At 35.4% G+C, this 12,609-nt stretch overlaps 1 protein-coding gene across 1 annotated transcript in view; it reads right to left on the bottom strand.

The window, feature by feature from the left end:
* The window catches only part of Nipped-A (Transcription-associated protein Nipped-A), a 936,100-nt gene that overhangs the window by 555,501 nt on the left and 367,990 nt on the right, over positions 1–12,609 (bottom strand). The window contains exons 28-29 of the mRNA XM_090393977.1: positions 5,074–5,159; positions 4,750–4,890 (exon numbers count right to left, since the gene is read on the bottom strand). Coding sequence (XP_090250103.1) covers positions 4,750–4,890; positions 5,074–5,159 — 227 coding nt within the window. The remainder of the gene's footprint in view (positions 1–4,749; positions 4,891–5,073; positions 5,160–12,609) is intronic.

Genomic DNA, 12,609 nt, shown 5'->3' on the forward strand with positions numbered 1-12,609 from the left:
CTCTTCAAAGGTCTCCGTAAAGAAATTGGCCAAGGGTGGGGAAAATGGTGAACCTATGGATGTCTCCCCTCTATCTGTTTGTAGAATTTTCCTTGCCAAATGAAATAGTCTGAGTTCATTGTGAACTGAAATAGGGCTGAGATATTGGGAGGAAACTTGGCTTGGATGAGCTCTAGGGTTTCTTTGAGTGTGATATTAGTGAATAGGGAGGAGACGTCAAAACTGACCATTATGTCAGTGTGTTGGAGTGAGAGGTTTTCTATACTTAGATACCCACCATAGAATTCGTTGGAAGAAAACTAAAATAATACAACGCAGCAAGTTTAAGTACGAAAGATTATGCAAGGAATCATCAGCAGCTTTAAAAAACGTTCCAAACCTCAACAAATTTGGGTGCATGAAACTACCCCAAATTTGGGAGACTTACATTATGAGAACTTCAGCCCAATGGCAAGACAACCAAATTAGCCTGCCAGAGGGCACCATCAGAACTTTAGGAACAATATTAGTTTCTTGCCTTCTTCCTCATTTGCTTTTGTTAGTGCCTGCGTGCATATACCATATTTTTATGTTCCTGAAGATGACAACGCGACGTTGCCGAAATATAGAAGTTATTCATTAAAGTTGCCTTTAATTAATATACTTTATATGCGTTGTTAATTCCGTAAGCTAATTACAAGATATTTTTCAAACTAATTTTCATTTATGTATCTGAAGGCTGAAATAAAATTAGAAATAAAATAATTATTCAAAGACTAGAATTTGCTAATATGGGATTTCTGAGAAAAATGAGAGGGTAAACAGATGGCATTAATAGCAGAATCATAATAAAAATGGTTATTAGAAAGTGCACTAATGCAATCTGTAGTGCATTAGGAGACTGATATCTCTGATCTGAGTTGCTGATGTACAGTTACTAACGACAAATGAATAACATAGCACAGCACCATAGTGTTCTATATGCCCTTGAATGGTGCATATCAGACATCTGATGATAATGATGATTAATATAATTACTCTTTATGATGATTCATTTCCATTATATCTATGACAGCTATAATGGAGTAGCATTAGGTATAGAATGATACCTAGCACTTAACTCAAACACATGTACACTGAGTCCCTCTCTATCATTTTCTCCAAGAACAGAAAATTCTAGTTATCCCCACACTGCTTCTGAAATATCATTCCGTTTGTTGCCTCAGTATGTCATAGCTTGAGATTATTGGTATTACTGAGATGTGGCTATCAGAAGCAGGTGTACTTCTTGGTACTGTGTAAAGGATTTAGTATTTTTAGGAAGGATATGCGCAAGTTGTTTAAATGATAATTGTGCTATAATGTTAGCGACTGTCTACACAAAGACACACGGAAAAATAAAACAAATAAAAATAAAACTTATATTTAAAGATATTTCAACCTGAAAATATCTTAATTATATATTTGGTTTAATCCTTTATCCAAGTGTAAGCAAACAAAGTTTGCGTTTGCAGTATTTTCAGAACTGGGACAACTAGGGCAAAGGTAGTATAACTTCTCATCACTTGCCTTAGTATCCAATAATGCAAAGCACATCTCCTTGCAGACATGTATAATGCTATGCATTAAGGGAAGGGTCACCATCCAGACCAATTTCGACCTTTATTGATGTCTCATCAGTGGGAGTCAGACCCAGAGGTGGTGATACTAATGGAGAAGTCATATTTCCATATACCAGTTGCCAAAAGGTGTCACACCTTATTAAAATTCTCTGGATTAGAGATAAGTTGATGGAAGTTTTTTCCCTTGGCTATGCTACCAATTATATATTTGGTTTGATCCTTTATCCAAGTTTGTTATTTTCTTCTTGAAAATTGTCTCCCTCACCTCGTTTCACCCCCAGTCTGAATTGAAAGACTGCCCAATCTAGATGGGCTTGTCTTCAATAGAGACGTTTAGGGTGCTCACAAGTGTCAGCAATCTGTTGTAGAATTCCGTTACATTTTCTCGGTCCTTCTGGGTACTTCTCTGCAGCTTCCATAAGTTTGGTCCTAAACGTCTTAGCTTTGAGAACTGCGAAATAAATACTTTACTGAATTTGGAATAATCCAGGGTTTCCTTTAGGATAGGCGATAAATAGAGAAAATTCTTCGCCTTCCCTACAAGCTTACTGCGCAGTAGTATGAGGAGCTGAAAATCCGTCCACTTGCCAACCTTTCTTAATTCTTCGATGTAGCTGAAAAATGCTGAAACGTCATCAGTCTCCTCCCCAGAAAATTGTGGGAATACCTGCTGCAGATTAATTCTCCTAAAAAAATTCTGAATCATCCATCCCAGAACTTGTTAGCTGAGTCATACTTGTATCTAAGTTTACAATATATTAAATTCCTCTTAAACACTAATTTACTATTAAACTTCTCTGTACCTTAACTGCCTGATTTGAATCCAAAACCTACTCACATTGATTTATTAATCTCTTTGGATTAACTGAAAAAATGAAATCCTGCCAACTGCACCATTGTTATGTTGTTTCCTGTTCCTTTTTTTTTTTTTTTTTTGTTACGATCTAAGATGTCATTATTTAGGTAAGGGACAGGTCTTTTTGATTCCTCTTTATATGCCTTATCGATACTCAAACTACCTATCAATTTTGTGGCCGTCACTTAGCTTGCTCACGTGTGCGAATTCGATAAACAAAGAAACTGCCCCTGGATTGAGCCAATTCCTTTATTTAGAAAATCTGGAACTGTCTCCTCGCTGGGTTCTGGAAAATTTGTTTCTTAGTGCTGCGCCATCCAGAACCCTTAGATTAGAAAAGGCTTCTTAATCAAGGAGTGAACTCTCAGAGTGACACAGGGTTATACAATCTATATAATAACAGTTACCAAGTTAATTAAATCCCTTATTTTAAATTCTCATTGCAGTCGTGGTCTTCCCCAATTAACTAGTTCCGCTCAGGTTCTACTTGATGAGTGGTGCATTGGATGCATTCATCAGGCAATTTATTAGGTAAGCGAAAAAGGGTTTATTCATCAAACTATCACAATAAAAATTTACAAGACTTGTCATATAACTAGAGTAAATCTTTCTTCTAAGTTAACAGACTTAACTATACAAAACAGTCCTGTTTCTTATCTTATATAGGTCCCACTAATGAATATTTTTACACATTATTACACACAAGGTTCTTTTATACACACAAAGGAAAGTAAAAGATTCGTATGTTACCAGGACCTTCGGACTTTGTCGGGTCTATCTCTCGATCCTTGCAATTCTTTCCACAGATCATTCCTTCTTCACAGTTGTTTTTTCGATGGGCCAGCCTGGAACTCACAATCATGAATTATCCTCTCTGATGTAGACGAGAACAGCTCTGCTTAAGTTGGTCCACGTGGTCTAGCATGACGATCAGCTTGCGTTGATTCTCCCGCTTTACTGACGAAATGCCCACACTTGGCCACGTAGCTGCGTCTAGACTTTCTGTTGACTGCTCTCACGTATTCATCTCAGGGAATTACTCGAACTCAGACCCCCCCCCCCCCCCCTCGAGTGACCTGCGCCAAAGTTGAGAGAGAAGAAAAAAGCCTACGAGAGCACTCAAGCTAGCGGCATCAAGCATTTTATATCGTACCTTGAGCAGCGCTCCTACAGCATCATACCTTTCCGCATGGCACTACTCCTTTGCACGTGGTTCAGGTCCCTCTCCTCGCATCTCCCGGGAAACTCCTGCGTGCAATTTACTCTGTGCGTATGTGACTGCCATGGGGCATGTTACTAATCCGAATATCTTGTTTGCGAACTTTGAACTCCCTTTTACATACTAACATAATTCTCATCAAATTTTCTTCCATTGTTAAATTTACAAAAACAGGTAATATTTTCTTACATAGAATAGTCCAATATAAAAAGTATTTATTGAAACTTTTTTCAAGCAATTAACATCTCTACTTATATACAAGTATTTCTCTCTGTGTTTTGATGCTTGTAAAATCCTGAATGAGATATTTCACAACGAAATCTCTTCATTCAAGATTTAACAGTATAACTTCTCATCACTTGCCTTAGTATCCCATAATGCAAATGATTGCGGACATGTATAATGCTATGCATTAAGGGAAGGATATATCGAAAAATCTTAAATCAGTGGCAGGCAGCCAAGTATGTACAAGGTGGAATATTAACAATTGATTATTTAAAAACAGTATGAGCTGCAAGATGGTATAAAAAGCACCATGATATGAATAAGCTAATTAATAATTATAATATAGCAATAGTAATTGTTATACTGATGGGAAAAACTAATGATATCTAATAAGAATATGACTGTTGGCAAGGATGTTGCAGCAGGGTTGAGAACTCTTTAAATATCCCCACACCGCTTCTGAAATAACATTCTGTTTGTTGACTAAGTGAGTATGTCGTAGCTTGAGATTATTGGTATTACTGAGATGTGGCTGTCAAAAGCAGGTGCACTATCTGGTATTAGTGTGAAGGATTCAATATTTTTAGGAAGGATATGTGTGAAGGATGGGCATCAAGTATGAATGTCCATCTGACAAATAACCAGCTAACTATAATATTTGATGTCCATATGGAAAGCTATATAAGATAGAGAGAATGAGGGTTGCTTTTTTAGCACATTAAAACACTTTTATTTTCTAATATTAAAATAAAATTTAAAAAATGAATGAAAATAAAAATTAATAAAAGAGGATAATAAAATTATCCTAGTTTATTTAAATGTTTTTTTCCCCTTTTAATCTGACTTACTTGGCCATATCCACAGCTCCACTTGAAACTTCTCCTATCAAATCCATCATTACAAATAACAGGGCTTTGAGAAAGACATACTGATGTGCCAATATCCATTTCAGAGTCATTCGATCGAAAAGAGACTTTATTGCAATACATCTGAAGGATGGAAAATAACACTGAATTAAGAAAACGTGTATTGATTTCATGTAAATTTAAAAAAAATTAAATCATTGTCTGCAGACAACACATTTTTCACTTGAATTGGTAAAGATTCTAAACTTTTTATTGAAGAAAGAATTAACTGCGAGTTGAATGACATATAAGACAACGTGTACATACCCACCAAGTTTTGCATACCACGCTCTGTCATAGCAAAGAGCACACATACGCTCTACTAGATATTCCAAGAATGGTAGCTGGCAAGCCTATATTGCAAAAATTTGATTAAGATAAATCTCAATATTAAAAAAAAATAATTTTTGATTATAAATTTTACAATTAAATTGTTTCTTCACATAAATCAATCATTATTTGTTTCATGTTGAAATGTTGTAATTAATTTAGGTATAAAAGCATTAACTACTTGTGTTATACATTCTGTGGCAATTCTATAAGACATAAGAATTCATGATTTATGCTGGACTTTTCTATCCGGAATCATTTTACAAAAATCACTTCTGTCTAAATAAGTGGAGCAATTTTCATATTGCAAAATAATCCCATTATATTAAAATATGGAGAGTGGAAAATACTTCTATTTTGAAATCATGGTTAATCATGAAATGAAATTATATATGATTTTCTTAAATTAATAGTGTGTGGATTTTCCGACTGCTACCTTGGTATTCTGCAAAGAACAATGAAATTAAGGTAGTGTTCTTCAAGAAGCTAAGTAAGCTCACAGTTATACTCGGGAATTTTTGTTTTTTTTTCTATTTTATTATTTGCAATAGTACTAGAGAAATATCTATGAATGTATAAACATGAAAAAAAAAACGGTAACTAATCTTTATTATTTTTATGGCTATTTAGTCTATTTTTGTTGAGGAGTACCCCTTTTTATAATGTCATTGGCTTTTTACTCAAATATAGGGCATTACTGATGTTTTATATAGACAGATATGAAGAATATATATATATATAGGAGGATTAATTCGGATACCCCCCATCATATCAAATCATATCCTGTCCCAAAAATTTCTATTTTCACCCCATCCCAAAGCGTTCTCTGCCCACCTTGAATATAAAAAAACTTTTTTTCAAAAAAGTTCACATATCCCTTGCCTCACTAATAATTCTCCCACATCTCTCTACCCTCACATTTTCCAACCCTCCTTCCTTTAACAGCAGAAGAATGTATATCACCACACTCCAGGATGCTGCATATAAGAAGACAGCCAGCAACATCCTATAAAGGTATGTCTGAATTATTCCTCCTATGTATTCTTCATATATCTAATCCAATCCAGCACCAACATAAAAGGTGAGTACTGGATACTATGATCATTATCCCCTCCATGCAAGGCCAGATTTTTCAGATTTATTGTTGTTGTTAAAAGATAGATGTTCATGTAGTCATTTTTCAATAGTGTACAAAGGACGAGTAGAGGGAGGGGGGGGGGCCTGTTTATTCTTTCATAGCTGGTAACCAGGAGGATATTTTGCTAACAGGGAAGAACGTAGGGACTAAATTATCTTTTCTTGATCTTTGCATATGTCTCGGAGATGCCTGCAATATACCAGATAGGGACTCACCATACAGGTTAAGGGTTCTTAGGATTAGGCTTGTAAGTGTCCTGGATGTGTTTACTTCCTTGAGGTGAAGCCATTCTGCAGCATGATACATTGAAATGCTCAGTTCTTGTTGGAGAGCATGGGAGCAGATCACATGCTCTGCTGAGAAACGATTTGAAGATGCCTATTTTTTGAGATGGGTGATGTGCTGAATCTTGTTGTACGTAGTGGCTTGTGAAAGTAGGTTTATGGTGAACAGATGTAAATATATGACACCTCCATAGAGTAATTGGAAGAACGAAGTACGTTGCAACCTGCAATTGGAAAAGGCCAATGTTCGATTCTCATTGTGATGGAAAGAATCTTTATAGTTTTATGTCCGCACGGTTAGCTTAGTGGCTGTGTGCTTCGTGACACTCCTTCCCCAGGCATATTGTTGCGAAGCACACAGCCAACTAGGTACGATTCCTGTCTGTGAGGAGCTGAAGGATCTTCCTCAGCCACAGCCAAGTTAGCCGTTCTTGAGCATGGACAGTAGGGTTTTTTTTTCCCAGTTTATCCTGGGGGTTTTCATCCAGCAAAGCAAGCAAACCAGCTTGAGAACTCAACACTATGGACATAGGATACACCAAGGCATAGGGCTGACCACCTTATCCTGTGAACGGTTTGAGGTCCAATGATTAACCCCTTAACGCACCAATTAAAAATCAGAAAGTAGTTGTTTTTCCGCCAATTTTTTTATTCATTATTTTCTTTATACACAAAAGAACACTAACAAATCTTGGAAAAAAACACAAAAAAATCTCTCTTTTTGCAAAAAAAGGTTAACTAAACTGCATCTACTTCACTAAACCAAGCTAGTAAACAGTCTGCGATTCCTTTTATTGTGTTCATTCCTTTTTCTTGAGCAGAGGAAACACTGGCGAGTTGGATTTTCTTTCTTTTCTGTTGGTGGTATGAAAGATGGAAAATGTCGTGCAGATAATCTCAGTGGTGTTAGGATATTTGATGGACGTCCACTTCTTGAAATGCTTGTAGTTTTATATTTTTCAATGGAGAGTTTGATTACTTTGAGCCAAAAATCAAGTGAATCCATCTTACCGCTAGACTTTTGGTAAAGCATGAAAGCGTTCTACAGTGATGAAAGAAAGCTCTAAGAGATGAAAGAAAATCTTTTTATACTGCTTGCCTCTCTTTCTGGGTACAAAATACGAAGACAGGTGTTCATCACTGTGATCAACACCTGTCTTTCTTCCCTTACACGTCTCTATATCTACCATTGATATAGTGTGAATGGTAGAGATAAGGGAGATATCCTTCTTGTCCTTCCATTTCATTACACACTTCCCCTCTCTGAAAACCAATTACTTCTCCAGTTTTCAATTTTTTATTCTTCAATTCACTGGGTACTTCTTTTTGTGATATGCGTAATGGTCCATAAACATCAGTCTTATTTATTATCAATAGATCCGCTAATCCAGGTGAATTATAGAAATTGTCCATAGTCAAACAATAATGCTTATTCAATAAAGGTTTCATCAAAGTCATCACTACTTGCAAAGATATTGGAAGATTGCTAAAATCTCTGTCCAGGTCCAGAATGGTATTCTTGCCAGTATAGATTATAAAATTATAGACATATCCACTTCGTGATTCACATAATAAGTATGTTTTTATGCCGAATCTGGCCCTTTTGAGAGGAATGTATTGCACCCATCCCAGACGACCTTTATAAAGCAATAAACTTTCGTCAATAGTCACCAATTTCTCTGGCATAATCAAATTGCCAAATTTTCTATTCAAACCTTCATAAACTGGCCAGATTTTGTTGAGTTTTGGGCGAGGGTGATTTGCTGGATCAAATTCATCATTATTTGAAAAATGTAGAAATTGTTTTATGGGCTTGAAGCGTTTCCCGCTTATACAATCCTGAAAAAAATGGTGTATATAATAATGGATTTTTTGTCCAATAATGACAGTATTCTGGTTTTCTTACTATACTTTGCAAAAGTACAACAGCCAAAAATACTCTGATTTCATTTGGATTTGTGTCATACCAAGAAGTCTTTCTTTACCACGGTTACGACTCCTCGCATATCTATTTGTTTCATCCACAACACGTTGAATCAATTGATCATCAAGAAAAAAAAGCTCAAAGAAATTTAGGCAGTTATAATTTTGGACAAAAAATGTGCAAACGCAATAGCTGATACATGCCGTTGGCAACTTTTCTCGGCTGAAAGGAAATAGGCACAAAATTGTCTAGCGTGTATATTCTGTTGTATTTATGTGAAACCAAAATTCACGGTCACACGTATTAACTCAGGTGCGTGGAAAAAATTCAGTTTCTTGGACCCGAGTTAACTCAACTGAGTTAACTCGGGTCCAAGAAACTGAATTTTTTTTTTCTTAAAAGAAACTTATTTAATTTTTATTGTTATTTTTTATATTTTAATAAAAATCACACATTGGTGTCGATTAACAAATTTTGCGTCCTGCATATTTCAGAGCTTAATAAATGTTAGTAAATATATGCTTATTCATATAGGTTTCCTTTCAAAAGCACAAAAAAAAAGCTTACAAACGCACAATCCTGCATTAATTTAAAAGGGCCAAGTTTTTCGTGCTTTAAATTAATGTTTCATTGCTAGTGTACACAGGTGAAGCACGAGAAAGAAATACGCTTGGGGGTGCAGGGCGACTGCCCTAATAGCACAGATCACATGCATCAGAACTATAAATGCCAGGGATTCCCTTATTCACTAATTTCAACTTGTTAGTCTAAAGTACGTGGTGCTATTATTTCATTTTTGCACTATATAAATACAATAAATATTATAATAATATATGTCTGTATTAAGATTTTTTTTTCAATGGGGGCCATGAAATATTTTAATTTTTCCAAAGGGGGCCTATACATCCATAAGTTTGGGAAGCACTGTTCTAGGGCACATCCAACTGCATCAGTCCACATAAATGTTGGTCTTCCTCTGGATCTTTTTTCCTTGTCTCTTGGCATTAAACATGTTGCTAATCTTTCTTCTCCAATTCTGTTAAGAGACCATACTACCTTAGATAAGCTTTGCTCAAGCATTCTTGAATGCTAGCAATGTCAAGTTCTTCCCACATATCTTTATTTTCTGGCAATGGTAACATTTGTTCACTCCATTTATTTTCTCCAGAATCTCACATCTGTGGATTCCAGTCTTTGATCAACTGTTTAACCCAACTCTCATATCCATAAGTTATAATCAGTGTGAATAATGTAACAATGTTTGAATTTCTCTCTTATTCCACATAAGTTTATTCTAGTGACTTACAATAATACCAGGTATCCTTATTCAGTTATCTGCTTCCACATTTAATCTACCATCACTAAAAATTCTGCCTGAAAAGCTGCAATATTTTACTTGTTCTATAAGTTCTCCATTGAGAATACAGCTAATATTTTCCATGTTATTATTATTGTATGGGCACCTCCATGGAGTTCAAAGACTCATTGTTGGAGATCCAAACTATCCACACAAGCTACCACAGGTCTTCTTGAACCCATTAGCAGACAAAGCACTCACACCTGACTCTGATAACCCAGTCTATTCATTCACAAATCTCTCCAAGTGAAAAATTAGTCCTCACATGTTTACCAACACTCTTACTCAACACCTTCAGGGATGACTTCTTGTTCTGTATCCCCTTTTTTTATACACTTCTGCAACCCAAAAACCCTCACTACAGGGAGCATTTCAGAAGGCCACTCACAAACTTGGTCACTTGATATCCTCTCAACTACTTCCCCATTCCCAAGAAACCCAAATGACCAGACCTGAGCACAGTAATCGGGATGTGGATGTATCAAGGTTTTATAAAGAGGAATGATAACTTCCATATCTCTGCATGTTAATGTGTTCTTCAATAACCAAGTAATTCTTACCAGTTAGTTTGGCAACCTTAACAATACATCCTCTAAACTTCACCTCTCTATCTACCCTCAAATACCAAACTTCATCAATTTCCTGGAGTACAGTTTCATCAATATGGTACATAGCTTGTAATCTATTCATCTCAAAATGCATCATTTCTCCACATTAAACCGATACCCACAGTAGCAAACTATTAAATCATCCTGCAAGTTTTCCACATCCCCTTGATTAACTACATAATATTTCCTTCATCGTTTATGTAAAAATTAAACAGTAGTGCAAGCAGATAGCACACCACTATCATCCTACTTTCTCCTGGATTCTGCTTCTCCACTACTTGCTGGTGTTTGTTCATCAACCACCCTTGTATCCATTCCTATTTGTTCTAACAGAGCTCCATGTGGTAAAATGTCAAATATAACTGTAAAATTCTGCAGTATCCCTATACTGTCACAGTATTATAAAAATTAGTAAATTACTGACAGATCCTTCACAAAACCAAGCCGCCCCTCAAGAAGTATCATATCCTTATTCACCGATTCCTGAATTTTCTATTTGATGAACTTTTTCAATACTTTTACCATCACTTCTGAGAACTAATTGGTCTATAGTGTGAACCCTCACTGTAACCTCTTCAATGAATGAAGGAACTTGGACGTATTGAGGAGGTACTACAGCTGTTGCACAAAATGAATAAGAACTCAACATTAACAATTACTGCTGAGTAATGAATATTAACAAAATGTTCCTCTGACTATATACTTTATTTTTCCACTTATAAGATGCATTCTTTTTTTGTACCAAAAATTTATCTGAAAATTACGATGTGTTTTATAAACCAGTGCATCTTAAACACTGAAGTATTTTTTATGTTTGTGCAGTTACAGTGCATCATTGCTTAATGGTAATGCTTGATCAGTTTGAATAGATGCATGGCCATTAATGGTCATGCATTTAGACTATTAATCAATACATTATTATATTTAATTTTTTTTTATATAACAAATGGATTCTGTGAAACACAGACATAGCTATACAACTGCATTTAAGCATAGTGTGATTGAGTATGCAAAAAAATAAGTATGGCAGCAGAGCAGCATTTTGGGCCTCTGCCTACAGAAAAATGGTATAAACTTAGAGGACACAATAGATACAATTAACAGAAGTAAATTCTAAAAAGCACAATCTCCACAGACCTAATGCAAAATGGCCAGAAATTGAAAATGAATTAAAAACTTGGATAATGGATCAAAGAAGACTGGGTGCTGCATATCTGCAAAAATGATTATTCAATGAGCAAAACTTTTAGAAACAGAAAGAAATATCCTCAATTTTACAGAGTCTCCATCATGGTGCTTTAAATTTATGAAGAGAAATGATTTATGCATGCATGCAAAAACAAAAATATCACGAAAAATAAATGGATAAATATACATGTATTAAAATTTAAAAGTTAACTATTTACATAATTTACATGAAAAATTTGATGCATAATTCATGCATCTTATACTGCGAAAAAATTTTATTTCCAAAAATTCAACATGAAAAATGCGAGGCATCCAATACAAAGATGCGTCTAATAAAGCAGAAAAAAATGGCAATTTGAGAATCTGCATGGAAAAGATTCACAGGAACAGGAATGAATGTATAATAATCTCACTGCATGAGGGAAGCACAAAGACTATATCCAACAATTGTATATCAGTATTGAGTGGTGGTGAAGATTTTGAAAAAGGAAAAGCTCACATATAGAAATGGATTGAAAGAGAATCTATACTTTTTCATTGAACATCAAGGGTTTACTAAGGGAATGGATAAGTATCTTGTTCGTGTTTTACATAATGTTATCATTGAGTCAGACAAGGAAAATGGATATATTATGATACTATTGGACTTTGGTAAGGCTTTTGACAGGATACAACATGGAAAATTGTTGCACAAATGAGAAAATAGGATTGGATTATAAAATATTAGTGCAGATAAAAGAATGACTGAGTAACATAATCAATAAGTGGTATGGGGTGGGAGGAGTTAAGTCTAATATATAAGGTGACCAGGGCCATACTTACATTTATCCCGAGGCGTTAGTGCGCTCTGGGGCCCCCTCCCTCCCTCATTGTTTGAAGGTCCCTTAAATTGGCACTAATTTTCGTGCCCCAAATTAGAGCCTTGTGTACCTGTGCATATACAGGGTGTTCGGGATAAATTTGACATATTTATA

Source organism: Typopeltis vanoorti, chromosome 6, assembly GCF_054136105.1.
Source record: "Typopeltis vanoorti isolate ZY-2024b chromosome 6, IOZ_Tvanoo_1.0, whole genome shotgun sequence".
NCBI classification, from domain to species: Eukaryota; Metazoa; Arthropoda; class Arachnida; order Uropygi; family Thelyphonidae; genus Typopeltis; species Typopeltis vanoorti.